Source organism: Haliaeetus leucocephalus, unplaced genomic scaffold (genome assembly GCF_000737465.1).
Source record: "Haliaeetus leucocephalus isolate CR32 unplaced genomic scaffold, Haliaeetus_leucocephalus-4.0 Scaffold339, whole genome shotgun sequence".
Classification (NCBI taxonomy): domain Eukaryota; kingdom Metazoa; phylum Chordata; class Aves; order Accipitriformes; family Accipitridae; genus Haliaeetus; species Haliaeetus leucocephalus.
This window is the reverse complement of record NW_010972775.1, coordinates 19147224-19158913: the sequence shown is the minus strand read 5'-3', so window position 1 is coordinate 19158913 and position 11690 is coordinate 19147224. Positions and strand designations below refer to the sequence as shown.

Genomic DNA, 11690 nt, shown 5'->3' with positions numbered 1-11690 from the left:
CTCCTTCTGTTTAATAAGACCAGAAATGTCTTTATGCTGCTCTCCCCATCTGTGTGAGCCTACAGAGACTTCCATCTGAGTCTTATGCTACAAGCAAAGACTCAAGGAGCAGTTTTGCTGGAGAGGGAAGGGAAGGGAAGGGCAAGGGTGTCCAGAGAGGTCTGGGACACTGAGTAGAGCTAGAAGCAAAGCAGAAGGGCTGGTCTGATGTTTGGGTGATGCTTTTTGTTAGGCTGTCACAGTTACTGAGTGCTAAGTGAAAATATGCCAGATGTGCTACTTGCTTAGGTATCCTTAATCTGACCACAGTCACTTGTTATTTGAGACCACAGATAATAATCTCTGCCATCAATTGACACAGCAAATATCTTGTGCATTTGTACAAAAATGTTTTGGGCTGCTCTGCATTCTTCAGATTATTTGAGGCAATCTATTTGTAGGTGTCTGTCAAGCACCAGCACTTGCTCCTACTTTCACTCGCATTTCATGTTCTCCTCACCCTACGGGCAGCCAGATGGTTGAATGTAAGCCAAAACTAAGAAGGATTTCCTCTTTTCTTTTGAAGGGATGGGTGTTCAGAGATTTATCAGTAATACAGTTGTACTTAATCAGATAAGAGTCTGTCCTGTGTAACTAAGAAGGCCCACAGCATGTTGCTGGCATAAGCAGCTACTCTGGTGAAGTCCCACTTGAGTTGCCATTTTGCATTCCACATAAAACTGTGCTTTATGTTTTTCTGACTTACTAGTTGTCCTAAAATGCCAATAATGTGGTGATGTTCTAGTACAGCTTTTGTGTACTATCATTTCATATTAATTGTTTAGAAATTATGACCACTACATAATTTGGAATAAGACTGTCACCCTGTCTATGCCTTATATAAAATTTTAATATTAAAAGTGACTGGGTTCCTCATAGACCCAATTAGCTCTTTAGAGAATCTTTGTGCAGCAGCCTGTACTATCACTATTGATGTTAACATATTATATAATCAGCTTTAGAAAATGCAGCAGTCTGAAAGCTGGCTTCTGTGTCCCTGTTCAATACCCTAAGGAGAGTACTGAAAATCAGCGGAATTTTACTAAAAGGTAGGCATTTTTGGGGGTTTTGGGGGGAGTAGTAGAGCAATCGATTATCTTCAAATCAACTTTGTCTGAAAACTGTGGTCTCCAAACACTTCTTTATTGATATATAGTAGAGATTTTACAAAATGGCTTAGATGTTCTCTTTTGCTGCTCAAATTGGGTGGTGAAGTAACAGAACATGCTATTTTGGTAGTTTGGAACATGCTCCAGGAGTTGATTAAATGATGTCTTTTACTCTGTATGTGAACTGTGCGTTTCCATGCAAGCATCAGAATTATCAGAGCTGCAAACACAAGCCTGCACTATCTATCATCTGCTCTATCCCTGTATGACAGAGCACATTGTTTACTACCCGTTTAAACACTAAACAAATTTGAATAGATAATTACATTTGTCAACAGAAATAGTCCCCTATAAAACTTAACAGTGGATGAAGTGGAATTGCTACTGTGAACTTAGTGATAGGATATTTTAGGATCATTAGTAAGACACCTTTTAGAAATCTAAGCCCAGAACTTGAGGTTTTGCCCTTTCCTTTCTGCGAGTCATGACCCCTTCTGCACGCTCCAGTGCTTGAACACATGATCCTGAACAGCAGCTTCGCCTGGATTTTCCAAGGAGAGGTTTGCTGTCTTCCCTCGAAGTGGAAACAGGAAGAAGAAATCAACTGTTCTGTCGTTCCTCAAATCTTTGGGAGGCAGGACCCTGTCAGAGACTTCATCTCATTTACGGCTTAGGTGAGCTATGTGGTAGATAAAATTTGTCATCTCTTTCCCCATGGTAAGAGGTACTCTGTTTTACTCATTCTGTGCTATGGTTATAAGGTTGTTCCGATGTATTTAGATCAATGAACTACACAGTAAAGATAATCTTGTCTAAAGGAAACACAGTAAAATATCCTGTAAGATTAATACCCGAGATGAGAAGCCAATTAGAGCACACATCCTGCCACTTCAATCATTATGGGCAAGATACCTGCAATTAAGTCCTCTATATTACATAATAACTATAGGTGGGAGCAGGCCATGTTTAATAAATTTGTTCTAATTCTTGGTTATGGTTAGTTGAGGGAACTAAAGCAGTGACAGATGAAGACAAAGTTCCCAGATCAGAAAAGAATTAGGCAATCTGCATGTGTTCAAAGTTGACAGAATACGGCTATTTCTTGGCATTGCAGCCATTTGTCTTAAGAGACACCAAAACACAGATGAACAGCATGTGCTGGTTTTGGCTGGGATAGAGTTAATTTTCTGTCTAGTAGCTGGTATAGTGTCATGTTCTGGGTTCAGTATGAGAAGAATCTTGGTAACACACTGATGTTTTCAGTTGTTGCTAAGTAGTGTTTGTACTAAGTCAAGGATTTTTCAGCTTCTCATGCCCAGCCAGCAAGAAGGCTGGAGGGGCACAAGAAGTTGGGAGGGGACACAGCCAGGACAGCTGACTCAAACTGGCCAAAGAGATATTCCATACCATGGGACATCATGTCTAGTATATAAATGCGGGGAGTTGGCTGGGGGGACTCACTGCTTGGGAACAGACTGGGCATCTGTTGGTGAGCAACTGCATTGTGCATCACTTGTTTTGGATATTCCAATTCTTTTAATATTATTGTCATCTTATTATTGTTATAATCATTATTAGTTTCTTCCTTTCTGTTCTACTGAACTGTTCTTATCTCAATCCAAGAATTATACTTTTTTTTTTCTTCCCAATTCTCTCCCACATCCCACTGGGTGGGAGGAAGTGAGTGAGCAGCTGCGTGGTGCTTAGTTACCAGCTGGGGTTAAACCACAACACAGTACTACGTAGGTTTGACACTTTTATTAACAAAGAACCCATGGGGCTCATTCATTAGTACAAAATACAATCATGTTTCTGTATGTTAAACAGCATTTTTTTTTATTTCATCTCTTTTAAACTGTTTCACAGTTATCAAAACAAAGCCCCTGCATATTGAACTTATTATTGTGCAAACAGTCATCATTTTAAGGATCAATTTCTGCACTATGCCAAGTGTCAGAGAGCAGAATTTAATCTTGTTTTCACCCTTCCTCTGAAGGGCCATGGGTGCTTCCTAAGAAACACATTCTAGTTGTCTTTTTTTGCAGCAAACAATCTAAGGCCACAGTTTATCTGCAAATAATAAAACAACTCAAAGATTTTTTTTGGGGGGGGGGGAAGCACATCTTTACCCTTCATGCTCGTTTGCTTGACCATGTTTACACCAGGTAGCACACATCACCTATTAGGTATTACAGTCCAAAAAAGCACCTAATGTTCTTTAAGCTAATATTCTGCATTATTAACATGCAAGTTAATACACAGCCACATTACTTTTCAAGTAACTATAATGGTATCTGTTTTGAGGAAAATACGCTTGTTCCCTTTCCAGGTGACATGAATGAAAATCCTGCATTGATTGTATGGGCACACCCTCACTTAAATAAAAAGGCATGAGAGCTACATCTTGAGACTCAAGATAAATACTAATTTTTAGAATGTCCTTTCTAAAACATGCACTCAAATTTTGGTTAAAGCTGCATTTGCTATAGAAGACAATACTTAAAGTTGCAAATGAAAAAAATAACTGCAGTTTGGAAACATGAATCTCAACCAGTATGTCTCTTACACTGATGTAAAAGTGACTTGAGGTGAAGTGCTAGAAATCAGACAATGTAAGGAAGTCATACTAAAAGAAGACTAAAAATATATATCCGCATATGCCTGTAGAAAAATCCCTGCTTCTTAAATGAAGACAGATTTCATAAAAAACCATTTAAACTTTTTTAAACTGCAGTTATTGATGAAATGATGGAAACTCAATTACTATTCTTAGAGTTATCAGAAAGTACAATGTTTTACCACATGAAGCACCGGGTTTTAAACCCAAACCCTTCTGTAAGACATATGGAGTAGTTCTAGTAGTTCAAAATCCCCTGTAGTTTAAAGACTCGACTGTAAACATGCGTTTTAAGAATGCTGTGTTTCTGTTCCTTTAAGTGATATTGATGGTGGCTTACTTATTCCAATTGATGCTTGTCAGGAAGCAAACATTCTACTTTAAATGAAGGCAGCAGAAGGGCCAAGTAAAATGCTGTGCCTTCACTCTTAGCAGCAACAAACTCCCACTGTTCTAAATGACCTGAGGAAGAAAACATTAAAATATTGCACCAAAACAAAATTAAACAGCAAAAACAAACAAGGAAACACACGAACAAAAAATAGTATGGATAGCAAATGACCAGTGCAGCCCCTGACAATAGATCTCTAGACAAAAATGCAGGAGTAATGAAAAGCTTTGTGCCATTACCAGAGGATTTTGTTCCCCTGATGTCTGCTTTCACATCAGTTATAAGCTATGTCTATTCTGGGTATATTTACACCTCTCCCTACACCTCCTATCTCATTCACTAACCACAGAAACTATTTAGGGTCCCTTTTAGAACCTTGAAGTATACTGGAGCTTTAACAAGACTTCTTTTGGTCTCAAATCAGACCGTAAGTAAATATCCAAAACAGAGGTAGGCTTATAAAGGCTTCTGAATAAATAAGTATTGTCCATTTTGCTAAGTATACCTGCTGTTGGCAAAAGGATTCTCCCTTGCCATGCTTCCCCTTATCATGCTATCCATAGGCTTAAGATGCAGAAAAAGAACTCACAGTAGAAGAGGCTAGAATAATTCCCTTAAGAAATCCCTTGAAAGAAAGCATAGTGCATAAGCTCTTATCAAAGTTCAATTTTCTTTTACATACTTGTCTTTCATTCAGTAAATGGTTGCCTTCATAATATTGCGTAATAGCTATTCTGTCATCCATGATGTCTTTAGAATCATTATGAATGATGAAATAGTACCACTTGGCAGTTGTTAGAAGGGCAGGTTCTCATGGAATACAAAGTTAAGCTAGAGTGAAGACCTCACTCCACATTTTAGTAGTGTTCCTTTCTTGGATGCAGTCAGTGCAAAACTGAAGCCCCTTGAACACTGGAATCTTTTGGAAATGTTTTCTTACCCCACATTCTGTTCTACTACGCAAGTTCTACTACAGAAGTTCTCAACACCAACATCATTATGTAAATTCTTCCAGAGTGTTCCAAACAAAATATAAGTTATCTTCAGAAGATCCTTACATCTCCTCCTTGTACTTTATGTAGTATATCCACTTTTTTGAAAGCATTCAGTATTTTCAGGTACTTCTCAAGTATCCCAAACATAGCTGCTCCCACAATATCCTCTGTGCAGACTAATCCAGCAGATTCTCTTCCATCACCAAACATGCTCATACCTCCTCCATTTTCCTTTGCCTTTCTTGTATACAAACTTAAGTTTTGAAAAAGAAAACTGTTTCCTTTTTAGCTGCACTACCAGCTCAAGCAGCAGAAAGATTAAGACATTCATCACAATGATGCTCATTACAAATCCTCTTCAGAGCATGAATGAAACAGGCTGAATTTCTTCTACATCAGTTGGATGTGGATCAATCTACAGAGAGAAGAAAGGCAACAATTACTGCCTATAATTCTTGCATTTCTGTATGTGGGGCTTTTTTTGCCCTTTGACAATAAAAACACCACCTGCTGTTTATTTTTTTACCTCTGAATAAAGAGGTGGAGGCTGAAACCGGAACTCTTGTATGTAAGCAAAGACAGGACAACACAATTGTTCCTCACAGTCAATTGGTGGTGGATAAGCAGGAACATGTCTGGAGAACTCTTCCTCAGACACTACATCAGCATAATTTGGTGGTGCTGAAACACAAGAGATGCTATGTCAAATTTCAAACTATTCACTCACAGCCAAGACAACATATGCATTACAGTATCCAAGACCATGAAGACTGTATTAAACATTGCACTATTATCAAATTGAATGAAGTGCACTATAGTCATAAATACTGTAACTAGAATTATGTTTTTATTAAGCTTAGGTGATTCAGCAGGAACACTACAGATTCTTTTAGGGCTACTCCAGCAACATGCCTGTGTTGTATCATGGTATATTTAGTAATGATTAACTTTAAGGTGTCTACCTCCAAAGTAGAATTCCCACTATCGGAAGTCAGTTATTACAAGATTCAATTGAAAGTAATCAGATAGGGGTAAAGAGAGACTTAAAAAAGGCTGGAGCTAGGGTATCCTCACCAGTCCTTTTGGATCTTGACTTAAGATTTATGTGCGTCACTTCTCATGAGTCATACTTTAATGGCCTACATCCCTAGTAGTGCCCTTAAAACTGCCACAACTATCCTTCTGTTGTAGGCAGTACTATGCTGTATTATAAAGAGTGCAATATGTATTACCTTCAGGGTGTTCTGGCATGGTCAATGCCAGCCAACTCATATCCATACTAAACTGGCTGGTAATGCTGGAGTTTCTGCTTGAAAATCCAATACATGGAATGGTGCCAATCACCAGAGGCATTTCAATCATCAATTTCTTAGCACCAGGAATATGGATATACACCTGTGTGACAAGCCCCAAATAAAAAAAAAAGACATCATCAGACCCCACTGAATTGCTGCTCCTAGAAGCTACCCTACTCCCTATACCGCAGATTTTATGTTTAAAAGTTAGGAATTTTCTCATCCCAGGTATGTTTAGCTAATACTCTGGTAGCTTTCATTATTTTTCAGCTACTTCCTTCTTTCTGTACCTTGTCCCTAGATGGCATTAAAAAATGCACAACAGGTTGACAAAAATAATTATGCACTTGACTTTCAGTCCTATCTTCCCATTTCTGAGAAGAATGACTAGAAGAACCCATTCAGCTTCAACTACTTTCCCCTGATAACCTCTGCAGGTCTAAAACTACACTGCTTCTTCCTCAGAAATGTTTTTCCATTTTCCCCGTTATTCCCATCTTCCTATTTCAGAGTCTCCCCGTGATCTTCAGTCTCTCACCTATATGGTATATGATATTTGTTTATATTTGCTGTTGTTCCCAAATTCAAAATCTAATAGCTGCTCAGTAGAGAAAATTATTCTGTTCCTAACTCAATGTAATATTCAAGAGTATGTACATTTGTAATAAAAATCCATACTTACAGCTAATGAATATTCTACTCTAATAATACAGCAGTCAAGTATAGAAGGGGATACAGGTGGGATTTTCAGAGTTTTCCCATTCCAGGTATCTGTACTCCCAGAGGCAATATGGTTTCCTCGGACATTGGCAACCATGTGACGGAAGGTTTTTGTCTTCCCACTGGCCAGGTAAGTTTGTGTTTGGAAAATGGCAGCTTTTGGAACAATCAAACGAGAAGAGCAGTTCTCAATTTCTGCATAGATTGGTATGGCTTCCCCTTAAAGGCAGAAAAAGTTCAGTGAATAATTTGTATTTAGCAACTTTCCTCTGAGAGTATCAAAGCATGTTATGCAGCACGTACATCATCTGTAATGTTATGAGAACAATACTTGTTAGTTTCCTCAAGCTAGTTGGTTGGGGTTTTTTTGTTTGGTTGGTTTTTGTTGTTGTTGTTGTTGTTTTGGGTTTGTTTTTTTTTCTTCTTTTTCCCCAGAGTGGTATCCAGGCAGAATTATAGCCACCTACTACATTTTATGTATAAACAATGATTCATTTTGAAACATTAAGCATAATATGAACAAGCTATAAAAGCTTTATTTGCAAATTACACACCAATCTTCCTTTTGTATAGTACTAACCAAATTTCAAAACATTTTATTTCCTCAATGTATCTAATGTTATCAAGATGACAAAGAAGCTGCTAAAGCTCATTCTTACAGAAGCGTAAACCTACACAAACAGGACATAAAAACCCGATTACATCCCCAATTAAGTATTTTATCCCAAATAAAAGCATTTTGTTATTCTTTACACTCAAATGTACATGGCTTTTCCATATGATTACTGACTAACAGACTTGCTTTCAATTTGTATTCCCAAGGGGGGATAGAGGGGAAAGGCAAGCTGATTTTTGTTAAAGCAAGTTCATATAGATCTCAATTTACTACCTACTAACCGAAAGTATTCCTTCAACTATGAAGTGCTGGCTTCAAAGTGATAAAAAAACCCTATTAGATCTTTAATATTCACATTTTTAAGAGAACTACTCTTACCATTACAGTATCCCTTCCTCTCAATTTTGGCACTGAGAGACACTGGCCCAGAGGTGAAAAACCAACAGCCAACCATCTTCTCCTGACTTCTTAGAACAGGTGTCTATAAAATATAGAGTATTTTTCATTTTATGGCATAAAGCTATCAATCACTTGCAGTTTCATGGTATGCCTATCAGTCACTGCAATCTAGCTCTAAAATCCACTTGATTTCAATCACCGTACTACTCAATGCAACTGGAATTTTGCCACCATGTAAAATGGAACCAGCGTTTGGCTCTCTGAACATATGGCTGTTTTAAAATCCCAGCCTGCATTTAGACCATATCTACTAGGTAACACAGAGACCCATGTGCATTTGAACATATTCCGTCTTCAAAAAGATTGATTTAGAGAATTTTATAGTGACTTTTTAAAGGTCTAGTAAGAGTATTGTGGTAATTATGCCCATGTTACTCAGTGCAGAAGAATGCAGAATTAATTTCATTTGCAAGCGACTAGTAGTTAAGCAAGTAAACTGTTTTTACCTTTGTATCCTTTGTAAGAAAGGATCAACATACACACTGGGCTAAGGTGATGCATCTTCATAACTTGCAAGCCACACAACCCCCCAAAAATGTAGGCTTATGACAAAAACCATCTTAATTATTCATGGAGGACTGTCACATTAGATGACATGTACGCTGTCCGTAAAATTTCCATTAGAATAAACTTACAAGTAGACATGTCAAGGGTCCAAGCCAGGATTCAAGCTACTTAAAATGATTTACTGGGCACTAGTGCTCAGTCAATATAATTATGAAGTCTAAAATTTGTGGTGTTTTACACTTTTTTGCATGGTAGCCTTGGAATCCATTAAGACAGGCACTGCCTACTTTGTGCCCCACAGCCCTCTCCTGTGCAATAACCTGTGGCCTACTCTATCCTTGCTGTATCTGGATATGCTGTCTTCATACTCCTGACATACACTGTTGAATATAAAGACTATATTCTGCTTACAGATCTCACTGCCAAAATACTTCTCCAAGTTCTCTCTAGAGAGAAAGATTAAAATGTAAGCATATAAAGAGGAAAAAAACCCTGCTCAAAACATCTCTTAGCTCCATTCACATCATGATGAAATGTTAAAATTATCCTAGCATTTTAAATAAAATAGAAATTACTCATTCATATTTAAATGAATAACCATTTAGATCCAGTTGCTATCATGAAAGTGCAAGGTATAATTTGATATTATTTTCGTAATATGGGTTGAGATAAAAGAATCCAGCTCATTAGCTTCCATCTTGCCTATTTTCTCATTACTTAATGCCTGATCTTTCTTATTACTCTACAGTATTTCTAGTGATTATTAGAAACTCAATGCTTTAATGTGGCCAAATCTGTCATAAGGAAATAACTGAAAAGATCTCTGAAGCAGCTGCATGCACGCACTTAATGTTAGAAAACGACATGCAAAATGGAAGGATACGTAACATAATGGCCAGAGCATAAATGACAGGCTGGGCATGATTAATACTCTTCTATAATTACTGTTCCTCAACCTACTATTATTGTAGAGTTTAGGACACTGCAGCCCTGTGAATGTAGTTGCTCTGGTAAGAGTAACTACTTTATGCTTCTACATTATTATTATTAAGCCTTATTTATGCATCTGAAGCCTGCATAACTTTTTGGCAAGAGCATCTCTGCCAGCAGGGATGTAATCAATGGTATTAAAAAAAGCCACTCTGTTTGCTATTCACACAACCTAAGATCATCTATTTATAGAGAAAAGCTTAGGGAGCTTATATGCTTTCAAGAAGTCAGAAAATGACACTCCAGAATAACATAGAAATGGTGATGGATGGATGTGAATGCTTCTTGGAAATGATTTTTTTGCAGCTGGCTTTAAAGGGGGGAGGAGGAGTGCAGGATCCTCTTACCAATAAAGCTGGTGAGCTGACGTCGATATGGCTAATGACCTGAAGCTCTGTCTGTACACTTTGATCAGGTGCTGCAGGCCTCTCCAGAGTTGCTTTCACATAGTACTGAATACTGCCATACTTCCCAGTAAAAGAGGTCACCAGAGGCCTGAAACAAGCAGTCATAAAAGCATTACCAGACATTTGTAATTCAGCTCCAAACATGAACGCTTCCGGTATACATCAAAGTTTACCAATTTACAGCTTGTACTTCTAGGGCCTTAGGGAAACTGAAGCAAACAAGGCACGTCTATGTGGCGGTTGATTAAGACAAACATATAAAGCTGACCTATCAGTTTGATATTAAAAAAACCACACAAGTCAAATTACATTAAGTTAATGCCCCACAACAAGCAGTGTCCAGCACAATCCCTTCAGGTTGGATTATTTAACTTACTCTTGAGGGAGTTGAAAGCTGAACGGAAATTCATGTCTTCCATCTAGAAGAATTAAGCTTTCCTCACCTGTAGGATAAAAATGAATAGTATGTTTTAGTTATTCCATAAATAGAAGAACAAAGCAGATGCTTTTATAAATTATTTATATATAACAACACCCAAATGCGAGGTACTAGAAGAAGTTTTTATTGATCCCAGTGTGTTCTAGATTGGAGCCCATGCTTTATTTACGCCGTGATGTGATTTCAATGAAAAAAAATCAAGGAAACATCAAGACCTTGAGTTTCAGTTCAGGACTCTGGCCAATTTCTAATCCAAAATGGCTTCTGGAAAGCATAAAGCAAGTTTCTTTTCTTTTTCAGCAGGACAGCAATTAATCTACTTTTTCAATTAACAATTAAACTAACTTTTGTGCTAAAATGCTGCAATTTAAGGTCAGTATTATGAAATACTATTAATATATGTACTCTTACTGCATTCATAGAGGGCCTACCGTTACACAGTTTTTAAAAGCCTGAATTTCCTTTTCCTACAGATAAACCGGAGATGCGTTTCACCCTTACAGAACAAAATGTCATTTCCCTTTCATTTTTCAATACTGCCATAGTGCTGCGGTGTCCGAGTGACAAAACTGCCAGCTAGACCTACGTAACAAAGAGCTTCCCCTTTTTTCGTAAGCCACTGCAAAAGGAGGCCGACTGCTTCGGCTGTCTTCCACGGGCAGCTTCCCAGATGCTGCTTACAAAGCACAACGAACACGCAGGTGCCCGCTGCAATTCACGGAAGAGCTAACCTCTGCAGGAAACCAGCGCGCAGCATAGGAAACCAAGAGCTGCAGACCTTCTTCCAGCCCTGTTCCGCGTTTTTCAGCCGTTTATACAGAGAACCGAGTGACCACTTGACGAAGCTGTAGCAAGCCTCCCCAGGCATGCCCGTGGAGGCTGTGGCTACGCCGGCGAGAGGTTTCCAGTGCGGGAAGGATGTCCCCGTTGGCCGGGCACCCACCCGGGCCTCACGCCGTTTCTCAGCACCCAGGTCGGATACCGGTTTCTCCCGGGGGAGGGTTTCAACCCTCAGCCTTCCTCCCCTCTGGGAAAAGCAGGGGTGGGCGCCATCCTGCCGGGGAGCGGGGCGGGGGCTTGGTCCCGCAGCCTTACCGCGCCGCCTT

General features: G+C 38.8%; 1 protein-coding gene across 1 annotated transcript; it reads right to left on the bottom strand.

The window, feature by feature from the left end:
* Window positions 1-3257: 3257 nt before the first annotated feature.
* Window positions 3258-11452, bottom strand: ARRDC4 (arrestin domain containing 4). Its single transcript, XM_010572302.1, has 9 exons — window positions 11316-11452; window positions 11171-11262; window positions 10522-10588; window positions 10086-10233; window positions 8161-8263; window positions 7129-7385; window positions 6384-6546; window positions 5678-5832; window positions 3258-5566 (listed from the first exon to the last, which is right to left on the bottom strand). The coding sequence occupies exons 1-9, from the start codon at window positions 11450-11452 to the stop codon at window positions 5510-5512; spliced, it is 1179 nt and encodes a 392-aa protein (XP_010570604.1). The 3' UTR covers window positions 3258-5509.
* Between the last annotated feature and the right edge of the window lie 238 nt (window positions 11453-11690).